The sequence below is a fragment of the Scophthalmus maximus genome, chromosome 1 (assembly GCF_022379125.1).
Source record: "Scophthalmus maximus strain ysfricsl-2021 chromosome 1, ASM2237912v1, whole genome shotgun sequence".
Classification (NCBI taxonomy): Eukaryota; Metazoa; Chordata; class Actinopteri; order Pleuronectiformes; family Scophthalmidae; genus Scophthalmus; species Scophthalmus maximus.
This window is the reverse complement of record NC_061515.1, coordinates 31,428,326-31,442,500: the sequence shown is the minus strand read 5'-3', so window position 1 is coordinate 31,442,500 and position 14,175 is coordinate 31,428,326. Positions and strand designations below refer to the sequence as shown.

The 14,175-nt window shown below is 50.2% G+C and overlaps 3 protein-coding genes across 4 annotated transcripts in view; all 3 read right to left on the bottom strand.

Annotated features, from left to right (window-relative positions):
- LOC118312417 (tetraspanin-7-like) overlaps positions 1 to 1,005 on the bottom strand; it is a 2,744-nt gene extending 1,739 nt beyond the window's left edge. For both annotated transcript variants that reach the window (XM_035637001.1, XM_035636996.1), the window contains exon 1: positions 534 to 1,005. In XM_035637001.1, coding sequence (XP_035492894.1) covers positions 534 to 614 — 81 coding nt within the window. In that variant the 5' untranslated portion in view covers positions 615 to 1,005. The remainder of the gene's footprint in view (positions 1 to 533) is intronic.
- Positions 1,006 to 1,119: 114 nt separating this feature from the next.
- On the bottom strand, positions 1,120 to 14,130 carry xdh (xanthine dehydrogenase). Its single transcript, XM_035636898.2, has 35 exons — positions 13,746 to 14,130; positions 13,159 to 13,216; positions 11,085 to 11,181; positions 10,828 to 10,936; positions 10,274 to 10,400; positions 10,135 to 10,196; positions 9,931 to 10,023; positions 9,774 to 9,854; positions 9,472 to 9,616; positions 9,256 to 9,348; positions 8,860 to 9,011; positions 8,604 to 8,697; positions 8,230 to 8,339; positions 7,805 to 7,989; positions 7,560 to 7,722; positions 7,286 to 7,375; positions 7,031 to 7,200; positions 6,820 to 6,946; positions 6,627 to 6,746; positions 6,272 to 6,368; positions 6,069 to 6,193; positions 4,222 to 4,355; positions 4,056 to 4,143; positions 3,858 to 3,944; positions 3,591 to 3,782; positions 3,357 to 3,502; positions 3,074 to 3,155; positions 2,888 to 2,983; positions 2,577 to 2,780; positions 2,332 to 2,384; positions 2,145 to 2,259; positions 1,946 to 2,011; positions 1,683 to 1,871; positions 1,437 to 1,604; positions 1,120 to 1,306 (listed from the first exon to the last, which is right to left on the bottom strand). Exons 1-35 carry the CDS (start codon positions 13,881 to 13,883, stop codon positions 1,256 to 1,258), a joined length of 4,107 nt encoding a protein of 1,368 aa, XP_035492791.2. The 5' UTR covers positions 13,884 to 14,130; the 3' UTR covers positions 1,120 to 1,255.
- On the bottom strand, positions 11,188 to 13,152 carry LOC118312411. Its single transcript, XM_035636983.2, has 2 exons — positions 12,972 to 13,152; positions 11,188 to 12,036 (listed from the first exon to the last, which is right to left on the bottom strand). The coding sequence occupies exons 1-2, from the start codon at positions 12,987 to 12,989 to the stop codon at positions 11,236 to 11,238; spliced, it is 819 nt and encodes a 272-aa protein (XP_035492876.1). The 5' UTR covers positions 12,990 to 13,152; the 3' UTR covers positions 11,188 to 11,235.
- Positions 14,131 to 14,175: the final 45 nt, after the last annotated feature.

The window sequence follows — 14,175 nt, the reverse complement described above, 5'->3', positions numbered from 1 at the left end:
GTGTGCGTGTGACTCAGCATCACATGACTCTGTAATAAGCTCCGACGACAAAGTGACAGACAGACGAGAAGAAGGAGAAGAAGAAGGAGGTCAGAGGTCAGATCAACGTCCTCCTGACACACACACACACTGTTTGAGTCGTGTGAGCCAGGACTCTGGTCTCTGGACTCAGGTCTCATGTCTCAGGACTCAGTCACTCTCTGTCTCATGCTCAGTTTTCATTATCATCCTGGTGTCACAGCGCTTCCTCCTCGTCCTCATTCCTCAGAGTCCAGATAATTACTGAGTCTCCAGATGACCTCTGACCTCCAGGTGACCTCTGACCTTATCACCTGATGTCCCACATGTAAAACTTCCCTCTGACAGAAAACTGAAAATCTAAAAATTAAACCATCTGAGACTCTGATTCAGAACAGACAGTGAACAATAAAAACACAACGTGACCTTGTATCATTTCAGAACTATAGATGGTTTAAACAGACTGAAGATCATAAATATGATCAGATTATTAATAATCCACAGAAGATTCTCACCCAGAAGATGAAGGAGTAGAGCAGCAGCAGCGTCTTCACACACAAGATCACTGGCTGGGTCTCCATCCTCCTGCGAGCCATAGTCCACCAGGTCCACCAGAACCAGATCCACCAGATCCTGACTCACCGGGTCCACCAGAACCAGAACCAGATCCTGACTCACCAGTTCCGCCAGAACCAGAACCAGATCCTGACTCACCAGTTCCGCCAGAACCAGAACCAGATCCTGACTCACCAGGTCCACCAGAACCAGGTCCACCAGAGCCAAGGGATCCTGACCCTGCAGGTCCGGTGCGAGACGCTCAGTGAGACTCGTTCACACGCAGCTCACAGTTAACACCAGGTGGTCGTCATGGAGACGGACCTCCTCCGACACGCAGCTGTGAAGCGATGACCAACGAGCGGCGGCCATGTTGGAGGATCTCAGGTCGGTGTGAAGAATTTGAGAGATTCTTCTTCTGCACTCGCTGACTGTTCAGTTAATACATGATATCATATTTATTATGTTTATTGATCCACAACAAGTGTGATATTAATATAAATCGATAACAAGGAGTCGACACACAGACGACGTCATGGAGACCAGTTCAAACTGTGAAGCAAACTTAGATTTATTTCTGTGAAACATTTTTAACATTTCATCGTATTTCATCTGAACTGATTAATATTCATATTAGTTGTGTTTGTTCTGTCATCAGGATGACATCATCAGGATGAGACTGTTACACCTGCACAGACCAGGGAGTGAAACTTCCTGGTTCAGCAGAACGACACTGAAAGACAAACATCATTTTGTTGAACTGAAGAGAGAGTTCACACGTTAGCGTCATATAATCAATATTACAGGTCATAAGGCCTGTCATATTTATTATATATAAACAGTCGTTGATGGTCTTTTCGTACCAGCTGGTTGAAGTGGTCGCTGCAGGCGTTGCGGATCCTCTCGGCGGAGGCGGGGCTGTCCAGTCTGAACGGTCCTCTGATGTCCGACTCCGCCCGGGCAGCAGTGACGGCGTCTTTGATGGCGTAGAAAACCGATGCTGCCAAGAAAAGCGGCGGTTCGCCCACGGCCTGGAGAGAAAACATCCCATCAACTGAATTATCTTCTTCCTGTGTAAATCTGCGCGGTGATGTCATCGGAGGCGTTACCTTGGAGGCGAAGATGGCCTTTTCGTTGGGGGCGTCCCGCAGCAGAGAGACGGTGAAGTCGGTGGGAATGTCGCCGAAGGCCGGAATCTTGTAGGAGCCGGGACCCCGAGTGAGGAGGACGCCCCGGGGGGAGTAGTGGAGCTGCTCCAGGGTGAAGAGACCCAGACCCTGAACGAACCCCCCCTCCACCTGCACACGGGTCAGAACGACTCAATCACCTGGATCCATTAACCACCTGACCTGTTGCCCTGGGGGCCACTCACCTGTCCGATGTCGATGGCTGGGTTGAGGCTGTGACCAACGTCCATCACGACGGTCGAGCTCAGATTCTGAAATCAGAGTCACTTTTATTCCACGACATGAAACGTGTCAACAAGTGTCTTTGTGTCTTCTCCGTGTGGACAAGACTCTGGAGGAAGGAGGAAAGTTCACGACTCTGAGCCTGAGGGTTTGTTCTCTCACCTTGTGAACTCCAGTGAGACAGTCGACCTCCACCTCCGAGCAGGCCACTCCGTAAGAGAAGTAACAGAACGCTCGACCGGAGTTCGTGTCAAAGTCGTAACCGATGTCGGGAGTCCTGAGGGCAGAGAGGAAACAGTGTCACTCCACTTCAGACTGACTGAACCAGCGTCTCGTGGACTGAACTCACTTGTAAAACCCGTTGGCGCTGAGGTTGACCCGGTCGAAGTACGCAGCTTTCACCTGAGACGAGACGGCAGCAAGAAAGTGTTCAACCAACGGACACATGAAAATGTATCGATGAGAACAAAGTATGTCAAAGTTATTGCCAGTCCATTTACTTCACGGCTGTAAAGAGGTCAAAGTTCAGAACTAAAGAGTTGAGGCAGTGAACTTAAAGGTCACATCATCACCGTCACTATTCTTCACACTCACCCAGTCCTCCCATGATCCTTCAGGGTTCTTGGTCTTGTACGGCTGCAGGCGCCTCACCAGGAGCTCGCAGGCGTTCTGCACGGCGGCTCCATTGAGGTCGGAGGAGGCGGAGGCGGCGGTGGGGCTGGTGTTGGGGACGGTGTTGGTGCTGGTCTCTGAGATGTGGATCTTGGAACAGGGGATACACAGAACCCTGCTGGCAACCTGGCAACGCAGACGCAGGTTGATGGTTTATGTTCGTGGCCATTTACAATGACATGAACGAGGAGAACTCCCTCCTACAGGGTGGAGGGACGGGCGGAGACCCGTACCTGGATCATCTTGGTGTGGAGACCCTGACCCATCTCCGTCCCACCATGGGTCAACAACACAGAACCGTCGGTGTAGATGTGAACCAGAGCTCCGGCCTGCAGACGAACCACAACAGTGAATCCAGAATGTTCCCAGAACTTCTCTAGAACCCATGTGACCGTGAACAGTGTGTCATAGGATCAGACCTGGTTGAGGAAGAGGGCAGTGAAGCTGATACCGAACTTGGTGGGGATGATGGCCAGGCCTCGTTTGGTCCAACGGTTCTGACTGACGGGACGACAGAGGAGTGACGACACGTCTGTCAGAGCTACTGTACCTACTGTGCAGCTCAGAATGTTGCAGATGGGTTGGACCATTGTACTTATCATGAACTTTCACCAGGTCTCAGACACTGTGAAACTGCAGCTTCATCTGGACCGTCACAACCAGGAGAACCTATTGATACTAACCCAGTCCAGTGAGTTTTACCTGTTGAAGACGTCGATGGCGGCTCGGCGGTGCTGGTAGTTGGAGCGTGACAGACACTCGTCCCAGCAGCGCTGCAGAGTCACCTGATCCAGGACCTGGTTGTACGGCGTCACGTCGCCTTCCATGTACAGGTTCAACCGACGCACCTGCAGGGAAACGGAGACACCGATTGGACGCCGTCTTTCGTCCAGAACTCAGCTGGTTCGTCACTTGTGACGTTCCTCATCCACCCACCTCCTCCGCCGGCCTCCCTAGACTCTGAGCCACGTCCGTCATCCAGCTCTCAGCAACCATCATGCCCTGCGGCCCTCCGAAGCCCCTGAACGCTGTGTTGGACGGCAGGTTGGTGCGGCAGCAGAAGCCTCGGCCGCGGATGTTCTCCACGCTGTACGAGTTCTCCATGTGGAACAGAGCGCGCTCCAACACCTGGGCCAACACGCAGGTGACATCAGCATATGGTCATCGTCTATAAGACATTGAGAGGTTGGTGACGGCGCTCACCGACAGAGAGAGGTCCTGGGAGTGCCCACAGTTGGAGAAGTACGACACGTCCAGAGCCACAACCCGACCGCTGGTCAGGAAACCCACCTGAGGAGGAGGAGCAGAACCATCACATCACCTCACTCCTTCTACTGACACCACTGCTAGCTCTGATGCTGCAGTTGAGAGCGTCCTCACCAGCAGGGGGCGTCCTCCTACCTTGTATTTGCCATAGAAGGGGTGTCTCCCTCCGGTGACCAACATGTCCTCGTCTCTGTCCAACATGCACCTCACCGGCCTCTTCAGCCTGAGACACGAAACATGGTTCCACATTGTTGAAGAGGAAGATTTGATCAAAAAGAAAAGACGAGGACCTGACACTTACTTGTTTGCTGCCACGGCGACGACAGTGGACAACACTGTGCTCCTGCTCTCCTTCCCCCCGAAGCCCCCGCCCATCCTCTTCACCCGCACAACCACCCGGTTGGCAGGGACGCCCAGCGCCTTCGCCACCAGGGACTGAGACACACACACACACACACACACACACACACACACACACACACACACACACACACACACACACACACACACACACACACACACACACACACACACACACACACACTGGGTGTTACCTGTGTGTGTGACCTGTGTGTGACCTGTGTGTGTGACCTGTGTGTGTGACCTGTGTGTTACCTGTGTGTGACCTGTGTGTGTTACCTGTGTGTGACCTGTGTGTGTGACCTGTGTGTGTGACCTGTGTGTGTTACCTGTGTGTGACCTGTGTGTTACCTGTGTGTGACCTGTGTGTGACCTGTGTGTGTTACCTGTGTGTGACCTGTGTGTGTGACCTGTGTGTGACCTGTGTGTGTTACCTGTGTGTGACCTGTGTGTTACCTGTGTGTTACCTGTGTGTGACCTGTGTGTGTTACCTGTGTGTGACCTGTGTGTGACCTGTGTGTTACCTGTGTGTGACCTGTGTGTGACCTCTGTGTGTGACCTGTGTGTGACCTGTGTGTGTTACCTGTGTGTGACCTGTGTGTGTGACCTGTGTGTGACCTGTGTGTGTTACCTGTGTGTGACCTGTGTGTGTGACCTGTGTGTGACCTGTGTGTGTTACCTGTGTGTGACCTGTGTGTTACCTGTGTGTTACCTGTGTGTGACCTGTGTGTGTGACCTGTGTGTTTCCTGTGTGTTACCTGTGTGTTACCTGTGTGTGACCTGTGTGTGTTACCTGTGTGTGACCTGTGTGTTACCTGTGTGTTACCTGTGTGTGACCTGTGTGTGTGACCTGTGTGTTTCCTGTGTGTTACCTGTGTGTTACATGTGTGTGACCTGTGTGTGTTTCCTGTGTGTTACCTGTGTGTGACCTGTGTGTTTCCTGTGTGTTACCTGTGTGTGACCTGTGTGTGACCTATGTGTTACCTGTGTGTGACCTGTGTGTGTGACCTGTGTGTGACCTGTGTGTTACCTGTGTGTTACCTGTGTGTGTGACCTGTGTGTTACCTGTGTGTGACCTGTGTGTGTTACCTGTGTGTGACCTGTGTGTTACCTGTGTGTTACCTGTGTGTGACCTGTGTGTGACCTGTGTGTGTGACCTGTGTGTGACCTGTGTGTGACCTGTGTGTTACCTGTGTGTGACCTGTGTGTTACCTGTGTGTTACCTGTGTGTTACCTGTGTGTTACCTGTGTGTGTGTGACCTGTGTGTGTGACCTGTGTGTTACATGTGTGTTACCTGTGTGTGTTACCTGCGTGTTACCTGTGTGTGACCTGTGTGTTACCTGTGTGTTACCTGTGTGTTACCTGCGTGTCTGACCTGTGTGTTACCTGTGTGTGACCTGTGTGTTACATGTGTGTTACCTGTGTGTGTTACCTGCGTGTTACCTGTGTGTGACCTGTGTGTTACCTGCGTGTCTGACCTGTGTGTTACCTGTGTGTTACATGTGTGTTACCTGTGTGTCTGACCTGTGTGTTACCTGTGTGTGACCTGTGTGTTACATGTGTGTTACCTGTGTGTGTTACCTGCGTGTTACCTGTGTGTTACCTGTGTGTTACCTGCGTGTCTGACCTGTGTGTTACATGTGTGTGACCTGTGTGTTACATGTGTGTTACCTGTGTGTGTTACCTGCGTGTTACCTGTGTGTGACCTGTGTGTTACCTGCGTGTCTGACCTGTGTGTTACCTGTGTGTTACATGTGTGTTACCTGTGTGTGTGACCTGTGTGTTACCTGTGTTTTTGTGGCAGACTGAGTGGAGACGAAGAGTTCCATTTCTCCGTCTTCTCCTCGTGGAACAGCCAGAGTGACGTTTGTCTCCAGGTAGAAATGTTCCTGACCTCCGATGTGGATCTCACCTGTCAGATAATCAATCGATCAATCGATCGATCAATCAATCAATCAATCAATCAATCCAGGAGGTCAGACAGTCATACCCTCCAGGATGTGGTCGGCATGTTTGAACCCTGCCTCCAGGTCTCCCTTCTGGAGGGTTCTGATTGGCTGATAGAAGGACTGGGCGGCGATGGCCTCCTGTCAGTCAAACCAACAATGGTCACGTCACAATATATATTATATAATGTATATTATATATTATATATCATATATTATATACACTATATAATATATAATATACACTATATAATATATCATATATCATATATAATATACACTATATAATATATCATATACACTATATCATATATTATATACACTACATAATATATGATATATGATATATCATATATTATATGTAATATGATGAGAGACATCGTCAGCAGGCGCTCTCACCTGGATGGTGACGAGCGGCTGCAGCTCCTCGTACTCGACCTTGACGACCTTGGCGGCTCGTTGAGCGTGGATCTGCGTGTCGGCCACCACGGCTCCGATGATGTGACCCACACATGTGACCTGCAGGGGGCGTGGTTATCATCTGAACCTGATGGAGTCTCCTGATCGGTCTACTAAAACAATAGCAACATACCTGACGGTCAGCGAGGACGGTCTCGTCGTACTGGATGACTCCGGTGGCGTTGGAGCCGGGAATGTCATCAGCAAACAGGAAGCAGACGACACCAGGAGAACGCTCCGCTGCTGAGGTATCTATAGAGCTACGACACACACACACACCTGGGTCAGACAGGACAGGTGTGTGTGTGTGTCTCTCAGGTGTGTGTTCAGGGTTTTACACTCACATGATGCGAGCGTGAGCTTTGCTGCTGGTGACCAGCGACAGGTAGAGCTCGTTCTCAAACAGCGGCACGTCGTCGCAGTAAACCGCCTCCCCCGTCGCCTGCTTCATGGCCGACAGGTGCATCATGGGACGACCGACCACGTCGTCCAGGCTCTGCCCCTCTGGCACCGACTGGAGGAACAAGGTGGAAGGACACACCTGAATGTGTCTGTGTGTGAAAATACATCTGAGCTGGTGAGAGTGAACTTTATTGAACCTGGTAGATCTGAGCGCTGGACGGCGTCGGAGGAAGGTAAACGTCTGTGGCGCTGCGACAGTCTGAAGGAACCTGGTCCACATCCACCCCCTGACGGATGAAACACAGAACATCATCACACTTGTTATATTATATAAGCAAATATTCATCTACTGATGTTCATGTTAATAATCTTTTCAGTAAACAGCAGTTATTCCTCAGGTCACAGCTGGAACCACACCAACCACACGAGTCAGACTCATGCCATTATGAACATGAATATATCATCTGTCACCTGCTGCCGCAGCTTCTGCAGCGTCGTCAGGTAGAACTTGTAGAAGAGGCTGAGGGTCAGAGTTCGCCGGTACGTCACCATGCCGCCCGGGACAGAGAGGTCGAGGGTCATCTCTTCAGCCAGTGAGGAGCAGGCCTCATGCAGAAGCTCCTCCTCCCAACACCTGGATGACATCATCAGAGAGTCACACCCTCACTCCTTCCCCCGGTTCCTTCAATCCTCCTTCCCTCCCTCTCTCTCATTACCTTCCCAGCAGCCTGTTCGCCGTCTGCTTTGCGAGCACCGTGGTCGCCGCCATGCCGCCAAAGCTCAGCCTCAGGTCCTGGATTACGTTAGTCCCGGGAGTGAAGGTGACACTCATCGCCGCGGTGACGATGCTGATGTCATCCTCACGCCGAGGTGACTGTTTGAATGCGGAGACGAACTGAGTCTGAGGCGGAAAAACAAACACGAGTCAGAGTGTGAAGGGGGATGGATGCAGTTCTGTCACCGTGGTTGCTAGGTGACTAAAAACAGTTGCTAGGTAACTGAGCCAGTTGTTTCTGGTGTTTAACAGGTGACTGACAATGGTTGCTAGGTACTGGAAGTGGTTACTCGATGAATGAATGTAGTTGCTAGGTGAATTATGGAGTTGCTAGGTAACCATCAGTCGTAGAGTTGCTGTAGCTACCTTCTGACTGTACGGGATCTCTATGGAGACCAGGATCTCCTGCGGTCGCAGAACCGTCCTCCTGTAACCTGTGAAGAACCCGTCGTCCATCTGAACCACGCGACTTCCGACTGACACACAGAGGTTAAAGGTCAGGACCAGGGGTCACATGTCATACTGAAGGTATGGGGGGGTCATTGAACACATCATTAATGCAAACATGTTTTTCTTTAACACAGTTTTTACTGGCAGAGTCATTGACTCGTGTGTGTGTGCGTGCATGTGTGCGTGCGTGCGTGTGTGTGTGCGTTTGTGCGTGCGTGTGTATGTGTGTGCATGTGTGCGTGTGTGTGTGTGTGTGTGCATGCGTGTGTGCGTGCATGCGTGTGTGGTACCTTTGTCCATCACAGTGAGTTTGCAGCCCACTGCCATGAAGACAGGGTTGAGGTCAGAGATGGGGCTCGCCGTCATGATGTTTCCACCGACAGCCTGAAAACACGACAACACAAACACAAGCGACTCGTGACTCCTTCCATTTACATCTGTTTTAAAACATTCCAAGGATTCCAGGAATATCCAGGACCCTTGAAACCAGCACGAGTCAGGGATTCAAACCAGTGTCGGTGCCTTGCTCGACGGACGATGACTCACAGCTACGTTGCGTATTTGTTGTCCAGCGAACCAGCGCAGCTGCTCCAGGACGGCGAGGAAGACTTGGGTCTGATGAGGAGGAAGAGTCTCCACCGCCTGCCTCAGTACCGCCCCCATGTGGCTGAGAGTACATGATGCTCCAAACACAATACCTGTACATTTGAGACTTTTATTTTTCAATTTCTCAACAGCATGAAAACTATTTCCATGTCAACAAATACAACCGTTACTATTTCATTATTGCTCCTAATGCTAATGCTCATGGTCGACCTGTCCATCAGCTGATCAGTCGCTGATGGACAAAGTATCGGACAAATGTAACTTCAGTCGGTTCCAGTGTGGCGACAAAAGTTCAGTCATATTTAATGTGTGTTGGCGTGTTTGGTGACAACTCACCGTCCTCAGTGTGAGTCACAGCGTTCAGCTCAGGGACGAAGACCGGAGCCAAGACCACCGCGTACAACATGTTCTTAAACTTCACCTCGATACCTACAAACAGAGTGTCATGAATGGATGACTGGATGACTGGATGAATGAATGACTGGATGACTGGATGAATGGATGACTGGATGAATGGATGAATTACTAGATAAGTTTGAGACGCAGACTGACCCACTTCAGTGTTTCCCACGACCACTCGGGCGTCGGGATGTTTCCATTTCAGATGCAGAAACTCTTCCAGACTGTTGGGCTGCAGCCACACTGTCCGGTTGCCACGGAAACACAGTGAAGGTGACCTCTGACCTTTAGTGAGAGACTAGATGGGAAGGACAAACCAATAGAATCTAAAAATGCAGATTCATGTGTGTATGTTCAGACTTGACTTCTGTTTTCTCCTGTAAGCGGATAATGTGTCTGCCTTTGTGTGGGAGCGGTGAGTTTAACGTTGTCACCAACTGCTGTGAGTTATTCACCATGAGTTCAGGAGGGAAAATCACTTCCTGTGTCGGGTCCAAAGGTGCAAAGTCTGCAGCATCGAACAGAGACGTGACCTCCTGAAGAAAACACACGCTTCACAGTCAGAAACATTCAACGCAGTTTTAAAAAGTACATTTACACAAAGTGACTCACTTCCTGGTTTTCCTCTGAGGTTCTCACAGCTCCGTTGTCATTGGTCATACAGCAGCCCTTTCCCCGCCCTCTGCCACCACAGCACCCCCCCTCCTGCAGGAGCACTGTGTTCACTTACAGAATATTTATATACGTATACGTATATATATACACATATATATGTATATGCTGTACAGTTACAGTAAGTGAGTTCTTCTGTCTCACCACAGTGAAGCTCTTGTATCCCTCCAGGATCGCTCTGTATCCGGTGCAGCGGCACAGATTCCCTGAACCCAACACCGTCCACGTTAATAAACTCTTTCCAAGATGAATCACACGCTTACATCCTCACAACAGTCCCTACCTTGGAAGGCCTCCTCCACGTCGGCCATTTTGGGTGTGCGGTTGTTTCTCAGCAGAGCGTACATGGACATGACGATCCCCGGAGTACAGAAGCCACACTGAGAACCGTGAGCCTTCGCTATTCGCTCCTGAACGCAAACAATAGTTATTGTTCATCATAAACTATGTATAAACCTGTTCACTAGTTTGAAACACACAGAGAACTAAGAGCCTGGAAGGTGCAGGAATGAATATTAAATGTTTTACAAAAGGTGTCGATGACAGAAGCAGGTTGAGACAAGCTGGTGAACAAAGAGAACGTCCGTCGTGTTGCTCCGTGTTTGCTGAACGATGCAAGAAGGGGACTGTTTGAAAACATAACTCTGTAACTAATAAGATCATTGGAACAAGAGAGGACCAAGAATAGAACCTTGAGGAACCCCAAGAAATTCAACAAAGTTCATTTGAACAAGTCTGATTTCATGAGCAGTGCTGCCCTCTAGTGGCCACTTTAACACACGTCAGAGGAGATGAGCAAAGTGCTCAGAGTTGCGTTTGTGTGAAGTTGCGTCGTACCTGTACAGGATGTAATTTTCGGGCCACGCTGCCGATGCCCTCCACGGTCGTCACGGCGACCAGGTGTAGGGAGCACAGGGGGGCGAGACAGGCGTTGGCGGCGTAATGACTGGACGGAGTGAAGGACTGTTTGTCTGCTCACACTGAGTTTCTACATCAAACCGTAAAAAATTAGTCTGTTGTGACGGGAGCACATGACTGCAGCTGACGGGACGGTTCGTTAACACACACATCACACACACGCCAGTCAAGGATACAGCAGCTGTTGACTGTGTGTTTGGTATCTGGACAGCATGACGGTACAGGCGCCGCAGCCCCCCTCAGCACAGCCCAGCTTAGTTCCTGTGAGACCCACTGAAGACACAGAGTTTACACGGAAGTCAGGGAATTATTGACAAGAACATATGATCATCTCCAGAGACGCACTTTGACCTCCAGTCGGTTAACGACTAAACCACTGTCCCTGTCTCTGTGAGGATGTACGTAGAGGTGGGAGTCAAGGGAGATCTGGTGCCTTCTCAGGGAAGGTGGGTGGTACCACCTGAGGTACTGCACGAGGTACCGCCTGAGGTAACGCCTGAGGTACCGGATGAGGTTCCACCTGAAGTACCGCCTGAGGTACATCATGAGGTTCCACCTGAGGTACCACCTGAGGTACCGCAGGAGGTTCCACCTGAGGTACGGCCTGATGTACTGCACAAGGTACCGCCTGAGGTACCGCATGAGGTACCGCCTGAGGTACTGCATGAGGTTCCACCTGAGGTACCACATGAAGTACCGCATGAGGTTCCACCTGATGTACCGCATGAGGTACCGCATGAGGTTCCACCTGATGTACCGCATGAGGTACCACATGAGGTACCGCATGAGGTTCCACCTGATGTACCGCATGAGGTACCGAATGAGGTACCGCATGAGGTTCCACCTGAGGTGAAGTGTATTTCGACTTTGACAGACAGGCGGTCGATGACCTCGTATATTCAACACAAATAAACCAAAGTGATATAATTCACTCATCTGAGTCGCTGAAACACAAGTTGCTTTTGTCTTTAAGAGGATTTTTTCTTCTCTCATTTGAAAATAAGGGGAAATTGCTTCATGATCGGAGGAAATACCCCAAAAATATAAAAATATAACCAAAAAAATAGGAAGTGAAAGCGTTGTCATAGATATGAAGTTGTGTAACAGGAAACTGAGGAAGATGATGACCATGGCAAACAAAGTCATTTTGACCTGAGGTACCGCATGAGGTACCGCCTGAGGTTCCACCTGATGTACCGAATGAGGTACCGCCTGAGGTTCCACCTGAAGTACCGCCTGAGGTACCGCATGAGGTTCCACCTGAGGTTCCGCCTGAGGTACCGCATGAGGTACCGCCTGAGGTACCGCATGAGTTACCGCCTGAGGTACCGCATGAAGTACCGCCTGAGTTACTGCATGAGGTACCGCCTGAGGTTCCACCTGATGGACCGCCTGAGGTACTGCATGAGGTTCAACCTGAGGTACCGCATGAGGTACCGCCTGAGGTACCGCCTGAGGTACTGCATGAGTTACCGCCTGAGGTACCGCATGAAGTACCGCCTGAGTTACTGCATGAGGTACCGCCTGAGGTTCCACCTGAGGTACTGCCTGAGGTACTGCATGAGGTACCGCCTGAGGTACCGCATGAGGTACCGCATGAGTTACCGCCTGAGGTACCGCCTGAGGTACCGCCTGAGGTACCGCATGAGGTACCGCATGAGGTTCCACCTGATGTACCGCATGAGGTACCGCATGAGGTTCCACCTGATGTACCGCATGAGGTACCGCATGAGGTACCGCATGAGGTTCCACCTGATGTACCGCATGAGGTACCGAATGAGGTACCGCATGAGGTTCCACCTGAGGTGAAGTGTATTTCGACTTTGACAGACAGGCGGTCGATGACCTCGTATATTCAACACAAATAAACCAAAGTGATATAATTCACTCATCTGAGTCGCTGAAACACAAGTTGCTTTTGTCTTTAAGAGGATTTTTTCTTCTCTCATTTGAAACTAAGGGGAAATTGACTCACGATCGGAGGAAATAACCAAAAAAATAGGAAGTGAAAGTGTTGTCATAGATATGAAGTTGTGTAACAGGAAACTGAGGAAGATGATGACCATGGCAAACAAAGTCATTTTGAAGATTTAACTGAGTACACAATGTACTCTACTGCCTGAGGGGTGTGTCTGTGTGTGAGTGTGTGTGATTGTGTGAGTGTGTGTGATTGTGTGTGTGTGTGTGTGTGTGTGTGTGATTGTGTGTGTGATTGTGTGAGTGTGTGTGTGTGTGTGAGAGAGATCCTACGTGTCCTCCTCAGATAGGTCAGCAGGGTTGTCTCAGGATCTGCGTTCTTCTCAATAATCTGCAGGACAAACAAATATATATAGATATATAGATATATATATATATATCTATATATCTCATTATATATGATAAGAAACATAAAGGTGAAGGAATGAACCTGCTTTGCACAGACAACTTGTTTCACTCACAAGATTTTACTACATCATCGACTGATCGTTGATTTATTCAGTGACATTTACAGATCAAATCAGAAAAACAAAATCATAAAAGTTCGTTGGGCGAGCAGCGCCCCTACAGGTGGCAGGAGGAACGACAGTGTCGTGCGTCTTTATGGCGAAGAGGAAAACTTCTGATCAGATCAAACTTCATCTCTCATCACATATTCAACTGTCCTGCGGACAAACACTTATTTTAACATGTGGTTCCACTTCGGGTTATTTCTTCTGTTCACATGTTCTCACCTTCAGTGTGACGTCAGTGTTCTAGGATTATTATTAATATTAGTAAAAACACTGCAGTGAATAACTCTATTATCATTAGTTTGTATTGGACTGAAGGAATACGGGTCAGAACAGAGTTATTTTTACCTTCTTGCCGTTGACGAAGAAGACGAGTTGGTCGGACCCGGACCCGGACCCGGACCACGACCCGGACCCAGACCACGACCCGGACCCGGACCCGGAGCGCGGCTCGGTGTCGGACACATTCCTGTTCTCCTCCGTCATGTCGCCTGTGCTGCGTCCTCTCCACAGTCCGTCTGTCACACTCTCTCTCACACACACACACACACACACACACACACACACACACACACACCCACACACTCGGGGGGAGGAGTTTCCGTCAGGGACTTGGCACCGGGACCGGCCCCTCCTCCTCCACCGGGACAACACGAGCGGACCACGTCACTGGAGCCGAACCCGAGCGAAGGACCGAGGGGACCAGAAGTCCCTCCGCAGGCACCTCGTGGTCCTGGTCCTGGTCCTGGTCGTAGTCCTGGTCGTGGTCTTGGTCCTG

Excerpts from the sequence above, each read along its gene's own strand:
- xdh (XM_035636898.2), bottom strand. The coding sequence starts at position 13,883 with ATGACGGAGGAGAACAGGAATGTGTCCGACACCGAGCCGCGCTCCGGG. Across the intron at positions 8,340-8,603 it reads ACTCACTGTGATGGACAAAG|TCGGAAGTCGCGTGGTTCAG; the intron begins GTACCACACACG and ends TCTGTGTGTCAG. Across the intron at positions 7,201-7,285 it reads CCAGCGCTCAGATCTACCAG|TCGGTGCCAGAGGGGCAGAG; the intron begins GTTCAATAAAGT and ends TTGTTCCTCCAG.